This window comes from Eubalaena glacialis, chromosome 6, assembly GCF_028564815.1.
Source record: "Eubalaena glacialis isolate mEubGla1 chromosome 6, mEubGla1.1.hap2.+ XY, whole genome shotgun sequence".
Classification (NCBI taxonomy): Eukaryota; Metazoa; Chordata; class Mammalia; order Artiodactyla; family Balaenidae; genus Eubalaena; species Eubalaena glacialis.
In genome coordinates, this window is record NC_083721.1 from 76,006,862 (window position 1) to 76,028,906 (window position 22,045).

At 36.1% G+C, this 22,045-nt stretch overlaps 1 protein-coding gene across 5 annotated transcripts in view; it reads right to left on the reverse strand.

Annotated features, from left to right (window-relative positions):
• The window catches only part of OPA1 (OPA1 mitochondrial dynamin like GTPase), a 94,455-nt gene that overhangs the window by 9,432 nt on the left and 62,978 nt on the right, over positions 1-22,045 (reverse strand). For 4 of the 5 annotated variants that reach the window (XM_061193262.1, XM_061193260.1, XM_061193261.1 and 1 more), the window contains 4 exons: positions 21,849-21,965; positions 14,605-14,698; positions 13,560-13,670; positions 6,824-7,011 (listed from right to left, as the gene is read on the reverse strand). In XM_061193262.1, coding sequence (XP_061049245.1) covers positions 6,908-7,011; positions 13,560-13,670; positions 14,605-14,698; positions 21,849-21,965 — 426 coding nt within the window. In that variant the 3' untranslated portion in view covers positions 6,824-6,907. Of the gene's footprint in view, positions 1-6,823; positions 7,012-13,559; positions 13,671-14,604; positions 14,699-21,848; positions 21,966-22,045 lie in introns of those variants that run through there. The other variant, XM_061193259.1, reaches the window with a different exon arrangement.

Sequence of the window (22,045 nt, forward strand, 5' to 3'; positions counted from 1 at the left end):
AAGGGACGTAGATGACAATCTGACGCATATCTTCGAGTTGTTCTGTGGAAACTAAGACCCCCCCCCTCCCCCCAGTGGAGGAAGGTGACTACATGCTGTCGGCAAGCAAGTAGACCCGAGACTGCTTGGAACTGGAAAGTGGATGACTGAGATTCCTTAAACATCACCCTGTTACCTCATCACCAACCAATCAGAAGAATGTCCACGAGCTGATCAAGCACCCTGTGAACCTCACACTTAATGGTTGCCTTTAAAAACCGTTCCTGAAAGCCAGCACGGAGTTCAGGTCTTTTGAGCACGAGCTGCCTGCTCTTGCTTGGGGTCCTACAATAAATGCTGTACTTTCCTTCACCACAGCCCAGTGTCAGTTGATTGGCTTCGCTGTGCATAGGGCGAGTGGACCAGAGTTCAGTTCGGTAACACTACTAGGAAGCTCAGGGCCAGATATGCAGCTTGCTTATAGCAAAGTACGCAGAACCCTTGAGCACCAATCTTATCCCAAATTTCACATTATTTCACTTGCCTGGATTTTCTCTTCCCTTCCACCCAATATTTCCACTCAAGTATTTTTACTTTTTGCACAGGGTAGATCTTTATAAGCTGCCTCAAACTGTTTGGGGAATAAGGCAGGGAATTAATAAACTAACAAGCTAGTTTGTAGAAGATATACCACTAGGTAGCTGATTCATATAATATACTATAATATTCTAAAAATAATCTTTTTACACTGGTAATACTTTTTAAATCAGTAATTTAAGAATATTTTGAGAGGACAATATTTGTCACATTTAACCTTCTATGAATAATCCCTACATGAGAGAAAAAAATAAAGTATTTTTACTTCTGCTCAATTCTCAGAAAACTCAATGATATAAAAATCTATACTTCAAGTCATTATTTTCAGCAACAGAAAAAAATCATACATTTTTATGGGATTCATGATCGTCTTTTTAAATGTGAATGATAGATAGATTCTACCATAAGATTATAATTGTCTCCTGTGAATTATTTTATTCTGTATCCAGTACATAAAATATTCCATATTCATTACATCTATCAACTCATACTATGATGAAAAAATATTTAAGTTATTTTATGTGGTAACTCATTAATGATACATTTTTTTTCTCAAAAAAGTTTAAATAAATACGCTATTTCAAAATGAATACATTTCTTTTTCTCCCCATAAAAAAACCTAAATATCACTACAATTTAAAAACTATGATATAGGTAATTAATTGGGAAAGCTAAAAAAGCGTTAGCGTAATGACCAGTAAAATATTCAGTCCCAAACAATTAAGGTTTTAAAATAACTCATCATTTTTTTCTTTTCTATTTTCCTCTTCTTAAAAGCATATTTTACTCTGAATTTTGTTAGGAGGGAAGTTGAAACATTTTAAGAGAAGGAAAACCACCCAGGCAGCCCTTAAAGAGACAGGACATCATTTATCACCTGAAAAGACAGATTTATAAGAAGAGGGCCCTTTCTGTTCCTTTAAGACTGCAAAACAGATGGGAAGTGAATGGACAGTCAATGGGACAAGAAAACACATGGGAGGTGCCGCTGTATGTATGTTCCCAGCATAAGAAAGAGGTCAAGATTGTAACTGCATGACTGGGTCCTGGAAAGGGTCTTTCTTCAAGCTGTTACAAAGACAAACGCTGTGCCTCATCCTGCTGTCAAACTGTTATAAATATTGGTTTGTCAAAAGACCTTCAGTGCTGAAATTTTAAAAAGGAGGTGTAACATGAATGAATCATGAGAATGATTCTTAAACAGTCAGCTCATTAATGTAATTTTAAAAGTAAAAGAAAATAATACAAGAAGGGAGAATGTAATTCTGATTTATGAGCCAAACTGAAAGTTTATAGAAAAAAGTATGGAATTAAAAATTGCAGACTTTAATGAAGTTATGAATTAAGTGAGATGAAAAACAAAAATGGAATACAATTATATCTCTTAAATAAGATGCTACATAAGGACAAAGTATTATTAATCTTATCACAAGGAGAACTGATAGGCATTTGTGTTGTTTTAGGCTGATTTCATAAGTTTTCAGTTATTTCTCACTATAACCCTATAAATTGGTATCATTACTGATATTGGTTCCATAAGGCAGAATAAGGCTCAAAGACATAAATGCAACTTCAGAATTCATTTCATGCATTCAGTAATATAGAAAATCACCTTTAAATTATAAGTCACAATTTCTTTTTTTCTACAGAAAAGGAATAAAATTGAAATAGCAATAAGAATGCATAGATGGATAAGCCTGGGTTATCTTTTTTGAAGAATGAAAACCATTACACATTTCTTTAGGAGACAAACTCATTGTTCTCGAGTTAATGATTAGTTGAACTAGGAGAGTAGGCTCTAAAAATAACACGTTGAAAATAATATAAAAAAGGAAGCCAAACTATATGAACTTGGTTATCTACAGTCACCACTAGCACAAACCCAGACTAAAGATGAACAGAATCTCAAAACAAATCTAAAAAGATACTATCTCTGACACATGTTGTTAGCCCCAGCTTTGCCATAAATATTTATGTAACTGGCTAAATCATTTCCCTCGGTGAACATCAATTTCCCCATCTGAACAATGGGGATAATAACTTACAAGCCTTATAGGCCTTTAGAAGACAAACATAACACACTGTGTAAAGTGCAAAGCTCTATACAAATTTAAAGCACATATATAGAGTTCCAAACAGGATTTAATTTGGATTCCAAAGTACCAAATGATGCAGTTACATGAGAATACTTTCTATTCCTAATGCTTGCCTGGCTCATTGCTTTCCTGATTGTCAGCAATCTCAGTATAAGTGAGAATAAAAGATTACAAAGTTAAGAAGAGAGTGGATGGTTTAAAGTAGAGGCAGCAGCCAAACATTCAAAAGTTTTCCTGTAGACTTCGCAGGTGGCGCAGTGGCTAAGAATCCACCTGCCAACGCAGGGGACACGGGTTCGATCCCTGGTCCAGGAAGATCCCACATGCCGCGGAGCAACTACGCCCATGCGCCACAACTACTGAGCCTGCGCTCTAGAGCCTGTGAGCCATAACTACTGAGCCCGCGTGCCACAACTACTGAAGCCCACACGCCTAGAGCCTGTGCTCCGCAACAAGAGAAGCCACCACAATGAGAAGCCCGCGCACTGCAACGAAGAGTAGCATCCACTCGCGGCAACTAGAGAAAAGCCTGTGCGCAGCAACAAAGACCCAACGCAGCCAAAAATAAATAAATAAATAAATTTATTAAGGAAAAAAAAAAGTTTTCCTGTGTAAAAGAAAATCATGATCAAAAGTAGCTAGAGTGCACAGAAGAATCAATCTAGTAGTTTTAAGATGGGAATGATTTCAGCATCTTTGAAGAAAGAGAGACATAATGAAGGTACAAGTACATATAGGAAGTGCCAGGGTCCTGAATACAGGTGGAGATTAACTTTAAAAGCAGAGTGATTTTTAGTACATGTTTTGTTACTATATAGCCTCTGGAATCCCTGACCTATTTAAAGCAATGGGTACCATAGGTTTTATTTTTACTAATGCTGCTTATTCCTCTCAGGGAATCTTTTTGAAATAAGTTTGTATGAAGAAAAGGAAGAGAAATTGAGCCTACTCTGATAGATGAGAAACCAGAAATAGGAGCAATGACAACAAATTGAAGATTTGGCGTATAAGAGGAAGCCAACCCAAGATTTCTTCATGAAAAATGTGTTCCAGAAGTGTAACAAATTATATCCCTAAGATCACATTAAAAATTTTGTTAGAATACAATGTTACAGTGGTTATCTCTCGGCAGTGGCAATAGTTTAAAAAATTCTGCCATCTATATCTTCTAACTTTATACAATGCATATGCACTAGTTTTGTGATAAAAAAGATTAAAGCAAAAACACCTAAAATTCTGGTAGTTGTACTGGGTGAAGACAGGTACACATGACACAGAATATGAAGTGGTACCAATAAAAGGAGAGACTACAAAAGACCTGAATTCCTTGGCCCAGAAAAAAGATCTAACTCAAAAGACTAAAACTAAGGAACAGACTGAAAAAGTTCTTCTAAGAGAAATTAAAATGGACGAATTCCAAACACAGTAGGTAACGACGAAGCAGAGAAAATCTATTATCTTTAATGGGCTGTACAAGTGTGAAAACTTCACCAGTTCAAGAAAGATTTCAATTCATTCACAGGTGACAGATCCAGGAAGGGCAGTTACTAGAAATAGGAAGAATTCAAAGTGAAACCCCAACCACAAAGGATGATACGATGACAGCCAATTACTATGTGGTCCCATGAAATGTCTCTTGGTGTCACAATTACCAAGAGGTTATTTGGGAAGACATCAGTCACTTTTAAAATTGATCATATCATGAATCAGCTTAATCATTTCTATGAATGTGATAATTAAGAATATGAAATTTCTAAGGTAATTCTGAATTATGCTCATTTGGAAACAGTTTAGAAATGTATAAAATGGTAAAGAAATTAAAATTTCTTTTGTCCTCAACCCCTCCTGCAACTATCCTGAGAACCCTCTTTCACAGAGGTTACCAGTTCAGTGTGCATCAAGTTGTCCTTCAAGACAGTTCTCTTTTTCAAAAAATTTATTCGTATCTTGTTTAATTTTATTTTTTAATATACTGTTCCACAGATCAATGGTTTTCCAATTCGATTTAGTTTTCAATAACTAGATTCCATTTTTTTCCATCTTAGAATGGAGAGAATACATAATTAAAAAATAAAACAAATCAAAGTTTAATCCAAAATGTAGATATTTTCTCATCCTAAAGTCTTACTGAGGGAGTGGTAAGCATTAATAACAAGGGGAAAACCAGCCTCATTTCTAGGTTTAAAAATGTACACTTTGTTATACATAATCATATACACACAAGCACATAATACATAACACATAAATAGAAACCACTTTAAAATGATCAACAAAAAAATTCAATCCATAAATTACTGAAGAGCCCTTTCCTATCTTTATTCTCACTTTTAATCAGTTAAAATGTGAGTTTAAAGCAAAAAAGAATATACTTGCTAGTACAGCATTGAATACCAGTAGCCTGTAAAAGATTACAGAGAAGTAAATATCCTTTTAATCTTGTACCAATTTATCAATATCCATCAATGTTGTCTTTAAAAGACAGACTTAGGGCATGAAAAATGTGCTTGACTGTAAAAGCCCCATTTTGAGTCTGAATTTTCTCATCAATAACCTGGAAAGCACACAACTCGGACTCATCGTGTGGAATTGTGCATGTAAATAACTACTTCTCTAACACACAGGACTCTCCCTGAGGATTACTTTATTCTTTGTGTCAACTCACTCTCTCTCCCTTTTTTGGACTACAACACAAAGGCAGAGTCTACTTCATCTCTGCAGACTCAAGGTAAAAATAATCCTTCACTCTCTTCCTTAGCTGCTTTGTCAATTTCACCTTACTAGGAAAAATATTTCACAAAGGCAGAAGTTAAAAATTCAATCACTTTAACCCTGAGAAGATACCTTAAAGACCTCAAACACTGATAACATAAAACAGAAAGAAGCTATTTATTCTGTAGTGAAGAAAAGAAACATTCCAATCTTTCCATTTCTCAAATATACTCACTTCTACTAACCATTCCAGAAAGTACATAAATGTCAGATAGAATAAAAATATTCCAATCGACTTAAAAATTCCTAATAAACACACACACAAAAATGAGTGTTTCGGTGAACTGGGTGGACCGGGGATTAGGACATCACTGGCGACCTAGAAAGAAGTAAGAAGTGGTTCTGCTAGGGATGAAAGCTAGTTGCAAGATGCTAGCAAAGGAATGTGTGGGTATAGGGGTGGATGCAGCAAATGCGAGCTGCTCTACAAGAGAAATGAGGTGGCAGTTTTCTGGTGAGACAGAGTGGAAGAAAGCTTTCTTCTCCCTCTTTTTTAAGTTAAGAGAAGGGGGTAATGAAGAGCCTGTATTAAAACGTCATGATCCAACATTCAGCACACACATTCAATATGATGTACAAAATATGGTGAATTGATGAAAGAAGCAAATGGCTTTGGCAGAATAGATCAATCATAATAGACGTGAAAACATTTTTTTCTTAAATTGGTTATTTTGGTTGATCTGCAGTTGTCTAGAGCGGGAAGCCTGCCTTCTGCTCAATTAAACAACACTGGCAGTACCTCAGTAAGGTTTTTAACCACTGAAGGAAGGCCAATAAGCAGAGAGGAGGAAAAACACTAGCTCAGGACCAAGAGATAATAATGATGTATGAGAAGGCACAGTGAGAGACATAAGAAAAAAAGAGACAAAGAGGGAAAGACTGCTTAGAAATGTGCCAGAAGCCAGGAGAGATGAGAAAGCAGTACTGAGTGCCTATAATTACTGGCCCCAAAACCACAATCACAGTATGTAGGTATAAATGATGCCACAGAGATTATGGTTTTTACAGTTGCCTAGGTACCTAGAATTCTACAACTCAGTGCTACCCTCTCCTCCTTTAAATCCCTTTAAAATTCATTTTCTTTGGTTATGTCTACAGAAACAAAATGAACATGCTACTATAGATAATAGTTCAAATAACAAATTTTCAATAGTCACATGATTTATCAGACTCTACTAAAAGAAGATATATGTCGATTTCATGCCCATTAATAAAAATAACAGACTGTGCCGCTGTAAACATGAAGAACTCTCCAGAGTACTGGTGCGGGGGCAGAGTGGGCGGTGGCGGCGTGTGGCAACAATCACCTGCGGAGACTTGGCAAAATATGCATGCCGTAGCCCTACCTCTGGAAAAATAGTTTAAACACATGACTTCCTTTTTCTACAGTTTTAAGTTCCAGATTCCGAGTACAATAATCCTTCTAGGATGATTTTCAGTCTCACACTACTTCGCGGCCACGGTTTTCATCCATGAAGGCCCTCAAGGATTCCGCAAGTACGGCAGAAGTTTAGGAATGTGGAGGAGCCAATGAAAATTAAATTCAAGAGTATCTTGCTATTTTTCTTTCCTAAATAAAGAACAACAAAATTATTCTTGCTGAAGCTTCTCCCATCTAGATATTTCCTGACTACTTTTTACCCAAGTTTTAACATGGCATGAAGACATCTCTTAACTCTCTTATTAATTAGAATTATATTTCAGAGATAATGAAGGTACTTCTTAAACTTAAGCAGCTGAGGTGCATTTCTCTTCCGATCTTAGCTTGTAAAATGGTAGTACTGGACCATTCTGCTGCTACTCCCTTCTTATCACCAGAATTTAAAAAATTCACTAGTACATTAATTATGAAGAACAAACAAAATTTTCATTATAAAAATAATTTGTTACTACCTGGTAGCTCAGAGAAAAAAGAAATTTCCATCTGTCATCTACATTTCTAAGTTTTTAGCATCAAGACTGAATCTCCTGCACACTAAGATAGAAAGCTTGTATCTTTACTCCATTCTAAGTATCAAGAGAAAGCATAGGATGGAGGATAAGAGGAGACTGGGAAAGTAAGGAGACACAAAGACAAGCCCCACCAGCGTTGTATATTGCCAAGAGAAACAAACTTTAGTTTCAAGAAACAATTGCCGGCTGTCTGGGAGATGCTCAGGCATCAAACAATAAAGAACAGTCAACAGAGGCAAGAGGCCGAGCACGCTGCTGCGACTGCTTCTCTAATCCCCGGACCTCTAGTAAAAAGGCCAGCTGTTGCCACCTCGTGTAGAGAGTCAGCAGAGCAAATTAACCACGGGAGAAAAAAAGCTGCGGATATTGGAAAATTCTAATTTACCAGCCTCTTTAAGCTACACTGTTTTTAACATTGAGGACATCAAACTATTATCATTAAAATAAGCCTGTGTAATGGTAGCCCAAGTAAAAAGGTTTATGACTGTTTTCACATTTCATTAGTAAATGAGATAGATGTAAATATGAAATATTCGGTTTTGACTGAAGCATATCTTCTCTTCGTGTAAAGTACAAGAAATACGAAGAAATACACTGAAGCTTATTATAAAACATTTCAACACTCCCAGACAAGCTCGACAAAAAGCCTCAACTTAGAATAACAGCCATTATGCTCAAGTAAAGATTCTGTATCTGTTACAGCTGGATTTTAAGTCTCTAAGTACAAACACACCACACTGAAAAGCTGTGTCTGAATTTTGGGCAACTTTGATACTACTTACCTATGGCGGAATTCAACTGAGTGTACTTCAAGACAATTTAACAAGTCACATAAAGAAAATTAACTTCCTTCAGTCTGTTTACTGGCTTCATTTACACTTTTGTGTTCTCTTACCCAGATGTTCTAGTGCTATCAAAGTTTTCATATCGTTTGAAAGTTTAAGCTGCAAAGTTTTTGTAGTGTAGGAGGTACATAGGATCATAATGATCATGATGATTATCACGGTCATAACTAACATGTATGTCTTTTTTGACCCTCTCCGTAAAGGACACTGTTAACTATGGGAGCTTCCAAATATCAAAGACCATTTTATATAATTATATTGTCTAACACCTTGGGGTTTTTTTCCTCAAATTAGTTCAGCAGAGTAGTTAAAAGACCTGGGCTCAAATCTTGGCTTTACCAGTTACTATCTGTGTGTTTCTTAGGCTGACGTTTCTTTTTCTATAACATGAGAAAAATGACTATACCTATGAGACTGCATGTTAAACACATAACCTAATATCTGGCACAGGAAATTTATTCAAATATTAGTTTATATTCATAAATAGATTCAAGTTTCGATACAAAAATGAAAAGGAATTTATTGTAAAATAAGAAGAGAACAATCTAAATGATTGGTAATACCCCTTTAATTCCTGGGTATCAGCGATTCTTTGATTATGTACACAGGGAATGGTGAACAAGAGTTAAAAAAGAAACCTAAGCTCTAAACCCCATGCAATTGATATCAAGGTCCAAAAACTCACAATAAGCTAGTTAACTGTTGATACGATATTTACAGAGCAAACAATAAAAGAATCCCATGCTGTTCTGATGAAACTCAGTTTAGCAACATTACTAGCAGTTGTTACCAGTGTCCAGACACTCAGTTTCCAGGCTGGGATGGAGAATAAATTCCAAAAAAAAGTCTGTGAGATGTTAGCACTATTACTTATTTTATATAATGACAATCATAAAATATATCTTATAAACCATAAGCAGATCATTATAGAAAGAAACACTTTAAATTGAGCTGTAACATGCCAATTTTTTCCTCTCCAAAGAAAGCGTTTTAAAATTGCAGTCTGTTTCAGTAAATACATTGGACACATTAAAAACTATGCTGGGAATCCAAATAGATTTTACCTAAATTAATGCTGTATTTAAGTATCTATAAAAAATCCTTTGAGACAAAATTCACTATAAAATCAAAAGAATTTCATCAAGGTCATAGTGAACATATTTAAACACCAGACAGTTCTGAGTATGACTAGACAATGCAAAAAAGGAATAAGGTGGAAAGATTAGCTATGTATTTTACTAAACTGTCCATGAGGCAACCCAGTCTTTCAACATCTTCAGAGGTCATGTTTTCAAAAGTCTCATTATCTCTAAATTATTTTCATATGATCCCTGATCCATTATCAGCTATAAAAACAAAATTAAATATTTTTTTTACCCTTTTCTCAGACTTAGGGAACAGTTGTAAGAATACTACAAAGAACATTTTTCCTGAATCATTTACTGTCATTATGCCCCACAAGCCCCAAATATTCTACTGTGTATTAGCTACAAATAAGGATATTTTCCTAAATAATCCCAATCTAACAAAGTTTAAAAATTAACAGTGAAGTATTACTACCATGTAACCCTTAGATTCCCACCAACTGTCCCATGAATGTCCTTTAGAGCAAAAAGATCTAGTTCAGGATCACGCATTGTATTTTGTTTTCCTGTTCTTTAGTCTCCCTCAACCTGGAACAGTTCCTCAGTCTTTCCTTGTCTCTCATGATCTTGATACATTTTAAAGATTACAAGCCAGTTATTTTGTAGACTGTGCTTTAATTTGGGTTTTTCTGATGTATCCTTATGATTGAATTTAAGTTATACATTGAAGGTAAGAAAATCATAGAAGTGACGCTGGGTTCTTCTCACTGCATTCTATAAGGTGGCACACAGTTCTGATTTGACCACTACTGATAATATTACTGTGACCACTTGATTAAGGTGGTTATTACCAGGCTTCCCCACTGTAAAGTTACTCTTTTTTCCTTTTAAATTATTTTGCATGGAGATAGTTTGTGTGATTATACAAACACTCCATTCCTCATCACTGATTTTATTCATTTACTTATATAATTATCAATTTATGGACTCCTGTTTTATTCAATGGATTATAATTTATAACTGTTCTTATTTATATTGATGCCCAAACTGTCCTAGTTTTGGCCAACAGGAACCTCTGCACGTTGGCTTCTGTATCTTGGTGACGTGTCCCTATCATCCTTCAACTACTTCCTTACTTTCTACATCCTAAGATGTCCCAGGTTCCTCCTGACCTTCCCCTGCTCCGCCTATGGAATCCACTGCATCTCCAGAGTCCTGCTTCCTTGTATGCCTCCTCATCTCATGAGCCTCCTAGGACTAGAAGAGGTAAGCTCTTCTTTCATTTCCTTCATCTTCCTAACTCTAGCTTTGTGGCTTCATTTCAATACTGAACACGGTATATTTTCTCCAGAATATGAGCGAATACCATACTACTTATGTACTCATCTTAAAGGACAACCAGTTGATGAATCCCCAAAGTAAAGTGGTGAAATGATTTGAAACTGGCAAAATATATGATGCATCAAACTTCTACCAATCTCTACAATAATCTACCCTGTACCATTCTGAAACTGTAGTAAAAACAAACAAACAAAAATTCTGACTCCCTTTCTCTAAATTTCATTAACCGACTTAACACATTCTAACTGAATATGCTATACTAGGAACTTTGATCTGTGTAAGACAGTATTAACCATTAAACTGTGAAAGTTTACTGGCTGAAAGTATCCATGAACATATTCGCAAGTGTTAGACTGAACATAAACAGTAAAGGAAAGGTACTCTCAAGATTTTTTTTCAACTAATGGACAAAGTCATGGCTCATCTCCTTTAGTGTGACTGATGAGGCTGAGTCACTGGTCAAACACTTGCTTCCAAGGACATTATTTGGTACATTAACACGACAATAATTACATATATACAAAAGTAGTAAATCATTTCAAGGGAGTCAGATGAGTACTTTCTCAGGAAAACATAAGACTTGGCTTGACAGTGCACAAATTTGTGTTAGCAATACACTTTCCTTAAACAATCAAATTTCAAATTGGGAGTAGAAAATGATGGGGTTATAGACTCTATTATAAAACACGAGAAAAGACACATCATTTTCTAATCACTTAAAAATGTATATGCTGGTAAAACACATGGAAGTATTTCACTGTCTGATAACTATGTCTTGAGGGATACGAAAGAAATAGATCTGTATACACTGTGATACTGACACATCTCTTCCTGTAACAGTACTAATTTAGCATGAAATTATGAACCAGAAACTTCCAAATGTTTTTTGAACCAATTCCCCTACCAACCCTGTAAAAAAAACTATTATAGTATCATTCTTACAAAGAAGCTAAGGCTGTGGGAGATACCCTGCCTAAGATAACACAGCTAGTACACGGTAGTTCAGATTTAAGCACAGGCCTTCTATGAGTTAGCACAGACTTAACTACACCACCAAGGCAGCATGAAAAAACTGAAAGAATAGCAACAGAAGATGGAAATAAAAGTTAAAGTGAGATATGTTTCAAAAAAAGATTACCTAAAGAAAGAAGGAAAAGGAAAAGAGAAAGAAATAGGAAGCTGAGATAGTAGGGAGGAGAGAGGAAGAGAGGACAAGCAGTGGAGGAGAACATGCTGCTCTGGCACACAGCAGAAGACAGGAAAACGCTGCTTGGTTTCGCTTGCATGTTCTAGGGATTGTATTGTAGTGCTAAATATTCAGCTTAGAAACTGTTTTCAAATTTGAAGAACTGCTTTTGGTTGAGCATGTTCTATCTTCTGGATATCAGAAAATTCATAGATAGTAAATTTAAGTTTACACTGAAAGAAAAAAATACTGTTTCATGAAGCTGAAATAAGGGAAACGTGTAACAAGGTAAACTCAAACAGAAGCACTAACCACTAGTATTTTTATTTTTATTTAATAATATTAACTTCTCACTGATTTCCTTGGGTTCTCAAGTATCTAAGTAAATCTTAATAGGCAATCCAAACATCTTAAAGCTAGGAATTCACTAGCATTCAAAGAAGAACCAAATGTCCCTCCGCACCCCCCCCAAAACCCCCAAAAACAAAGTGACAAAGTGACTAACAGGGCCCAGCTAGGTTAGGGGCTGAAGGTGGGGAGCCATATCACCCTGGTATAGGTGTTAAAGCCAGACCAGGTGTAAGAGGGTGTTCGTACGGGGGTGTTGGTGACCTGCCCAGTAGTGAGGAGAGGATCCGTGTAGGAGGAGAGTCAGTGCAGGCGGCCAAAGCACAAGCAGAATGAAAACAGTATCTCTACAAAAGCACGGTTGGGCTTCAGGTGAGGAAGAGTGCTTGTGTAGCCAGGCAGGGGGTAGGAAGAATGAGAGAGAGAGATGCCTGGCAGTGTCAGAGCATGAGCTCAGTAAAAAGGACTCCGTGAGGAAGGGCAACCTGGCACAGAATGTCAGAGCCTAGATGAGGTGGAAAGGGTGTCAACACAGGGTAAGGTATTGTGGTGGTGGCCTGGAGTTGGGTGATAAGAACCGAGCTGGGTGAGAAGGACATTTGTGCAATGAAGGGGACAGTAGCAAATTTGGTTACATATAAGAGGACTGATCCTCTTATAAGTAAGAGGACCCTCTTATAAGATCCAAAATAAGTAAATATATTAAAGATACTTAGAGCCAGATTTCTCATTGTCAGAAAAAGGAATTACAAATAAGGAAAAGGAAAAAATTAGAATGAACTTGGTATTATTAGATTAAAATGGAAAGCACTGGTGTCAACTTATGGTTTTCAATACAGATATATACATATGATTAGAAATACAGATGTAAATATGTGTATATATGCGCATGCACACACATAGTATTTGTTCCCTCGCTCCACCGAGTGGGTCTGGGAACAGTGATATTTCAATAATGATAAACATATCTGGTTCCTAGTTCTTGATTTCTAAATATCATTCTCCAGAAAGGGAAGCTTGGTCAGGGAAAGCACAAGATGAATATGGAACATCTTGTGTGGAAGGACAATATTAGGACAACAGGTGAAACTTGCATGGAGTCTGAAAATTAGATGTAGTAATTTATCAGTGTTACTAACATCCCGATTTTGATGGTTGCTAGGAGAAAATTCTTGTTTCTAAAAAACACACGTTAAAGTACTTGGAACTGATGGCGCTTCAGGTCAGCAACTTTCAAACAGTTCAGGGGGAAAAAGCTCTTTGTACATACTTTTCTATAAGTTTAAAATGAGATGGAGAAATAAATGGACATGAGGAAGGTGAAAAGGCAGTGAGATGGAGGGCAGGAAGGATTACTTACTGAGGTCTTCAGCCAGTTGAACTCGTTTACCAGTAAGCAATTTTACCTTCTTCTCACTATCTTCAGCAAAATCTTCCAGTACCTCTTTAACATTTTTCTCTAATCGCCTGACTGTTAAAAGCAAATAAAGAAACATGAGAAGCATGATTTTTATGAATGCACAAGGATGATAAAATTAACAATATATGGAGAGCAAGTTCTTATTTTTCTCATCACGATAAATCTATTGTTAAGTTCAGACTTCTCACAGTTATAGGAAGAATATCTACCTGTTATGCAGTACTTTTATCAACATGAAACTAATACATATGCTCAGAGAAAGTCCTATTCTTAAGCTCTAACACTTTAATGGAAGTACAGATTCCCCAAAAAACCTAAGTGATGGGGCTTCCCTGGTGGCACAGTGGTTAAGAATCCGCCTGCCAATGCAGGGGACATGGGTTCGAGCCCTGGTCCGGGAAGATCCCACATGCCGCGGAGCAACTAAGCCCGTGTGCCACAACTATTGAGCCTGCGCTCTAGAGCCCGCGAGCCACAGCTATTGAGCCTGCGCTCTAGAGCCCGCGAGCCACAACTACTGAGCCCGTGTGCCACAACTACTGAGCCTGCATGCCTAGAGCCCGTGCTCTGCAACGAGAAGCCACCGCCATGAGAAGCCCACGCACCACAACAAAGAGTAGCCCTCGCTCCCTGCAACTAGAGAAAGCCCGTGTGCAGCAATGAAGACCCAACACAGCCAAAAATGAATAAACAAAAAATAAATAAATTTATAAAAAAAAAAAACAAAAAAAAAAAACCTAAGTGATGCTTAGGAGTCCTTTCCTAACAGAGCTTTTGTGTAATGAAGAAAAACTCCTGGTATGTTTATCTCCCATCTTTTTCAATTATGGTTTATTTTCATTAACATTTTAAAGGCAAATTATAATTTTTGATTTTCTAATAAATCTAATATTCAGGAAATATTTTGGCATCCATCTATTTAAACTGAAATGTTATTACTGTTATTTTTCATGTCAAATTAGAAAGTGGTCCTTCTGTGGCTTACCTTCAGTGTTTGTAAGTTGCTGTCTTAAAGTATTTGCAGTGATAGCAAGCATTCGCTGTATTCGCCAAAACAGGACAACATCATTGCATTCCAACTGAAATATTAGGTAATAAAGATTACCAGATGCAAACTTAAAAATGAAAACCACAATCATGAACACATAAAATTCCTGAAGTCAGTACCTACAGCCTCTGCTTTAATAAAAAATATTCAGATTTACCTAATACATATATTCCTCTTGTAGATAGGACCTACTGCATTTTTTCTGCACGGGAATCACAAAGTTCTACATGATTTGGGTTTTATTTGCACCACAGCTACATAGCTTTGTTTTGATTCCAATGACAAAGCAAGTAAACTTGGGAAGTAGAGAATTTCATTATGTTATATACAAGCAGAAGTTCACAGAATATATCCTTACTTAGCATTTAGTTCAACTAACAATCATGTTATCTTAAATATGTCCTTAGGCTAACCTCTTTTCTTTGAGTGTGCACTTAAGCCATTTTTGAAATTCAGCTGCATATGAAAATACATTAATGATATTTAAAAAAAGCTTATCCTCTGGGTGAGGAGTAAAACAGGGGTAGGAGATTAAGTAGTACAAACAACTATGTATAAAATAAATAAGCTACAAGGATATATTGTACAGCACAGGGAAATATAGCCAATATTTTATAGTAACTTTAAATGGAGTATAATCTATAAAAATATTGAATCACTATGCTGTATACCTGAAACTAATATAAAATATAAATCAACTATACTTCAATTAAAAAAATAGCATATTCCTTTTCAAAAGCAAGAAAGCAAGAAAGGGAAAAAGAAAGCAAGAAAGCAAGAAAGAAAAGAAAGAAAGCTTATTCAATAGAGAGGTCTTACTAACAATGAAAATTATGCAAACAACTTGCCAATTTTTACATAGGCACAATTAAACACAAATTAAACACAAATTTCTTTTAAGCTGCTGAAAACGCAAAAGAAAAACATTTTAGGGGTCTCAAATAAGATCGCTGATTAACAGAGCTCTTTCAGAAGGACACTTTAAAAAGCATTTCTGCGTGTATGAAAAAGCTCAAAATACATTAGTTTACCGCCACCTAGGGGTTACTCTGTAAAATGTGACATTAAAGTGCAGTTGTCCATTCTAAGAACTTTATACAGTTCTTTTAAAGAATTAGTTAAAGCAAGATTTTCATGGAGGAAGCTTGCACAAGCCTCTTAGATAGCCTCATCCACCAAAGGGCAGACACCAGAAACAAGAACTATAATCCTGCAGCCTGTGGAACGTAAACCACATTCACAGAAAGACAGACAAAATGAAAAGGCAGAGGACTATGTACCAGATGAAGGAACAAAATAAAACCCCAGGAAAACAATTAAATGAAGTGGAGATAGGCAACCTTCCAGAAAAAGAATTCAGAATAATGATAGTGAAGATGATCCAGGACCTCGGAAAAAGAATGGAGGCAAAGATCAAGAAGATGCAAGAAATGTTTAACAAGGACCTAGAAGAATTAAAGAACAAACACCTAGAAGAATTAAAGAACAAACAAACAAAGATGAACAATACAATAACTGAAATGAATAATACCCTAGAAGGAATTTTCTGCCTCAGAAAATTTTCTGAGGCAGAAAAACGGATAAGTGATCTGGAAGATAAAATAGTGGAATTCACTGCCGTGGAACACAATAAAGAAAAAAGAATGAAAAGAAATGAAGACAGCCTAAGGGACCTCTGGGACAACATTAAACACACCAACATTCGCATCATAGGGTGCCAGAAGGAGAAGAGAGAAAGAAAGGGCCTGAGAAAATATTTGAAGAGATAATTGCTGAAAACTTCCCTAACATGGGAAAGGAAATAGTCACCTAAGTTCAGGAAGCTCAGAGAGTCCCAGGAAGGATAACATGCAAGACACGAAGTAATCAAGTTGACAAAAGTTAAAGATAATGAAAAAATATTAAATGCAACAAGGGAAAAGCAACAAATAACATACAAGGGAATTCCCATAAGGTTGTCAGCTGATTTCTCAGCAGAAACTCTGTAGGCCAGAAGGGAGTGGCACGATATAGTGATGCAAGGGAAGAACCTATAACCAAGATCACTCTACCCGGCAGGGATCTCATTCAGATTTGACAGAGAAATCAAAAGCTTTAGACAAGCAAAAGCTAAGAGAATTCAGCACCACCAAACCAGCTCTACAACAAATGCTAAAGGAACTTCTCTAAGTGGGGAACACAAGAGAAGGACCTGCAAAAACAAACCCAAAACAATTAACATAATGGTAATAGGAACATACATATTGATAATTACCTTAAATGTGAATGGATTAAATGCTCCAACCAAAAGACACAGGCTCACTGAATGGATACAAAAACAAGACCCATATATATGCTGTCTACAAGAGACCCACTTCAGACTAGGGACACATACAGACTGAAAGTGAGGCAATGGAAAAAGATACTCCATGTAAATGGAAATCAAAAGAAAGCTGGAGTAGCAATACTCTTATCAGATAAAATAGACTTTAAAATAAAGAATGTTACAAGAGACAAGGAAGGACACTACATATGATCAAGGGATCAATCCAAGAAGAAGATATAACAATTATAAATATATATGCACTCAACATAGGAGCACCTCAATACATAAGGCAAATGCTAACAGCTATAAAAGAGGAAATCAACAGTAACACAATAGTGGGGGACTTTAACACCTCGCTTACACCAAGGGACACATCATCCAAACAGAAAATTAATAAGGAAACACAAGCTTTAAATGACACAACAGACCAGATAGATTTAATGGTTATTTATAGGACATTCCATCCAAACACAGCAGATTACACTTTCTTCTCAAGTGCACATGGAACATTCTCCAGGATAGATCACATCTTGGGTCACAAATCAAGCCTTGGTAAATTCAAAAAAACTGAAATCATATCAAGCATTTTTTCCGACCACAACACTATGAGGTTAGAAATAAATTACAGGGAAAAAAACGTAAACAACATAAACACATGGAGGCTAAAAAATGTTACTACGGGCTTCCCTGGTGGCGCAGTGGTTAAGAATCCACCTGCCAGTGCAGGGGACACGGGTTCAAGCCCTGGTCTGGGAAGATCCCATATGCCGCAGAGCAACTAAGCCCATGTGCCACAACTACTGAGCCTGTGCTCTAGGGCCTGTGAGCCACAACTACTGAGCCCACGTGCTGCAACTACTGAAGCCCATGCACCTAGAGCCCGTGCTCTGCAACAAGAGAAGCCACTGCAATGAGAAGCCCGTGAACCACAACGAAGAGTAGCCCCCGCTCACCGCAACTAGAGAAAGCCGGTGCACAGCAACAAAGACCCAACGCAGCCAAAAATAAATAAATAAATAAAATAAATTTAAAAAAAAATGTTACTAAATAATCAAGAGATCACTGAAGAAATCAAAGAGGAAATCAAAAAATACCTAGAGACAAATGACAACGAAAACACGACAAACCAAAACCTATGCGATGTAGCAAAAGCAGTTCTAAGAGGGAAGTTTATAGCAATACAATCCTACCTCAAGAAACAAGAAAAATCTCCAACAAACAACCTAAAGTTACACCTAAAGGAACTAGAGAAAGAAGAACAAACAAAACCCAAAGTTAGTAGAAGGAAAGAAATAATAAACATGAGAGTAGAAATAAATGAAATAAAAACAAGAAAACAATAGCAAAGATCAATAAAACTAAAAGCTGGTTCTTTGAGAAGATAAACAAAATTGATAAACCTTTAGCCAGATGCATCAAGAAAAAGAGGGAGAGGACTCAAATCAGTAAAATTGGAAATGAAAAAGGAGAAGTTACAACGGACACTGCAGAAATACAAAGCATCCTAAGAGACTACTACATGCAACTCTATGCCAATAAAATGGACAACCTGGAAGAAATGGACAAATTCTTAGAAAGGTATAAGCTTCCAAGACTGAACCTAGAAGAAATAGAAAATATGAACAGACCAATTACAAGTAATGAAACTGTGATTAAAAATCTCCCAACAAATAAAAGCCCAGGACCAGATGGCTTCACAGGCGATTTCTATCAAACATTTAGAGAAGAGCTAAAACCCATCCTTTTCAAACTCTTCCCAAAAATTGCAGAGTAAGGAACACTCCCAAACTCATTCTACAAGGCCACCATTACCCTGATACCAAAACCAGACAAAGATACTACAAAAAAAGAAAATTACAGACCAATATCACTGATGAATTTAGATGCAAAAATCCTCAACAAAATCCTAGCAAACAGAATCCAGCAACACATTGAAAGGACCATACACCATGATGAAGTGCGATTTATCCCAGGGATGCAAGGATTCTTCAAAATATGCAAATCAATCAATGTGATACACCATATTAACAAATTGAAGAATAAAAACCATATGATCATCTCACTAGATGCAGAAAAAGCTTTTGACAAAATTCAACACCCATTCATGATGAAAACTCTCCAGAAAGTGGGCATAGAGGAAACCTATCTCAACATAATAAAGGCCATATATGATAAACCCACAGCAAACATCATTCTCAATGGTGAAAAACTGAAAGCATTTCCTCTAAGATCGGGAACAAGACAAGGATATTCACTCTCGCCACTATTATTCAACATAGTTTTCGAAGTCCTAGCCACAGCAATCAGAGAAGAAAAAGAAATAAAAGGAATACAAATTGGAAAAGAAGAAGTAAAACTGTCACTGTTTGCAGATGACATGATACTATACATAGAGAATCCTAAAGATGCCACCAGAAAACTACTAGAGCTAATCAATGAATTTGGTAAAGTTGCAGGCTACAAAATTAATGCACAGAAATCTCTTGCATTCCTATACACTAACAATGAAAGATCAGAAAGAGAAATTAAGGAAACAATCCCATTCACCACTGAAACAAAAAGAATAAAATACCTGGGAATAAACCTACCTAAGGAGGTAAAAGACCTGTACTCAGAAAACTGTAAGACACTGCTGAAAGAAATCAAAGATGACACAAACAGATGGAGACATATACCATGTTCTTGGATTGGAAGAATCAATATTGTGAAAATGACTGTATTACCTAAGCAATCTACAGATTCAATGCAATCCCTATCAAACTACCAATGGCATTTTTTACAGAACTAGAACAAAAAAAAAAATCTTAAAATTTGTATGGAGACACAAAAGACCCCGAATAGCCAAACCAATCCTGAGGGAAAAAATGGAGCTGGAGGAATCAGACTCCCTGACCTCAGACTACAATACAAAGTTACAGTAATCAAGACAATATGGTACTGGCACAAAAACAGAAATAGAGATCAATGGAACAGGATAGAAAGCCCAGAGATAAACCCACGCACCTATGGTCAACTAATCTATGACAAAGGAGGCAAGGATATACAATGGAGAAAAGACAGTCTCTTCAATAAGTGGTGCTGGGAAAACTGGACAGCTACATGTAAAAGAATGAAATTAGAACACTCCCTAACACCATACACAAAAATAAACTCAAAATGGATTAAAGACCTAAATGTAAGACCAGACACTCTAAAACTCTTACAGGAAAACCTAGGAAGAACACTCTTTGACATAAATCACAGCGAGATCTTTTTTGACCCACCTCCTAGAGTAGTGGAAATAAAAACAAAAATAAAGAAATGGGACCTAATGAAACTTAAAAGCTTTTGCACGCAAGGAAACTATAAACAAGATGAAAAGACAACCCTCAGAATGGGAGAAAACATTTGCAAATGAATCAATGGACAAAGCATTAATCTCCAAAATATATAAACAGCTCATGCAGCTGAATAGTAAAAAAACAAACAACCCAATCCAAAAATGGGCAGAAGACCTTAATAGACATTTCTCCAAAGAAGACATACAGATGGCCAAGAGGCACATGAAAAGCTGCTCAACATCACTAATTATTAGAGAAATGGAAATCAAAACTACAATGAGGTATCACCTCATACCGGTTAGAATCGGCATCATCAGAAAATCTACAAACAACAAATGCTGGAGAGGGTGTGGAGAAAAGGGAACACTCTTGCACTGTTGGTGGGAATGTAAATTGATACAGCCACTATGGAGAATAGTATGGAGGTTCCTTAAAAAACTAAAAACAGAATTACCATATGACCCAGCAATCCCACTACTGGGCATATACACAGAGAAAACCATAATTCAAAAAGACACATGCACCCCAATGTTCACTGCAGCACTATTTACAATAGCCAGCTATGGATGGAAGCAACCTAAATGCCCATCGAAAAACGAACGGATAAAGAAGATGTGGGACATATATACAATGGAATATTACTGAGCCATAAAAAGGAACGAAACTGGGTCATTTGTAGAGATGTGGATAGACCTGGAGACTGTCAAACAGAGTGAAGTAAGTCAGAAAGAGAAAAACAAATGTTGTATATTAATGCATATATGTGGAATCTAGAAAAATGGTACAGATGAACTGGTTTGCAAGGCAGAAATAGAGATACAGATGTAGAGAACAAACATATGGACACCAAGTGGGGAAAGCAGGGAGATGGGTGGTGGTGGTGGGATGAATTGGGAGATTGGGATTGACATATATACACTAATATGTATAAAATAGATAACTAATAAGAACGTGCTGTATAAAAAAAATAAATAGGATAAAATTCAAAAACAAAAAAAAAAATTTTCATGATATAAAGAAAGAATTATAATATGGGGGGAAAAGCATGATAAAAAATGTAGTGCATTATTATTTCTATTATGCAAATAAATGGTTATGTTATATATCTACACACACATACGTACGAAATGTATAGAAAGAGGTGAATGGATATACATAAAAATGTTAACTAAAAGTACTTCTAGGTCAGGGGATTATAAAATACTGTTTCCTTTTGCATGTTTTTTTTAACATTTATTTATTCCTTTTACTTTCTATAATGGGAAAGTATTATTTTCTAACATAAAGTTAATTCTTAAAAAAATCTTTAAAAAGTAGTGTAGTGCCTATTATATGCACACAATCTAATATGCACTGGGATGATACGTATGTAAAATGTAATTACTACAAAAGTGGTAAATATCTTTGAAAAAATAAGTTATATCACTCTATAAATTACACATACTTTTTTTCAGAAGATCAAAAGACTTAAAGTTAATGCTAAACCTCAAGCTTACTTTTAAGCAATTAAACAACTATCACTAAAACACATTTCTCTTTGTTTTTGGAAACCTTACCTCAGAATCTACAAAATGCCTCTGGTAGTAATAGAAGCCTCTTCGACAAAGGTTACAATGGTTTAGAGCTGTTTTTAAGAAATGTCTTCTATAAACTTGGTGCCAAGTATCCTTGATCTAAAATAATAAAAAGAAAACAGACCAAAGAGTTACTGTATGCTCTCCAGGTTATCAAATACATTCTGAAAAGTCAAATA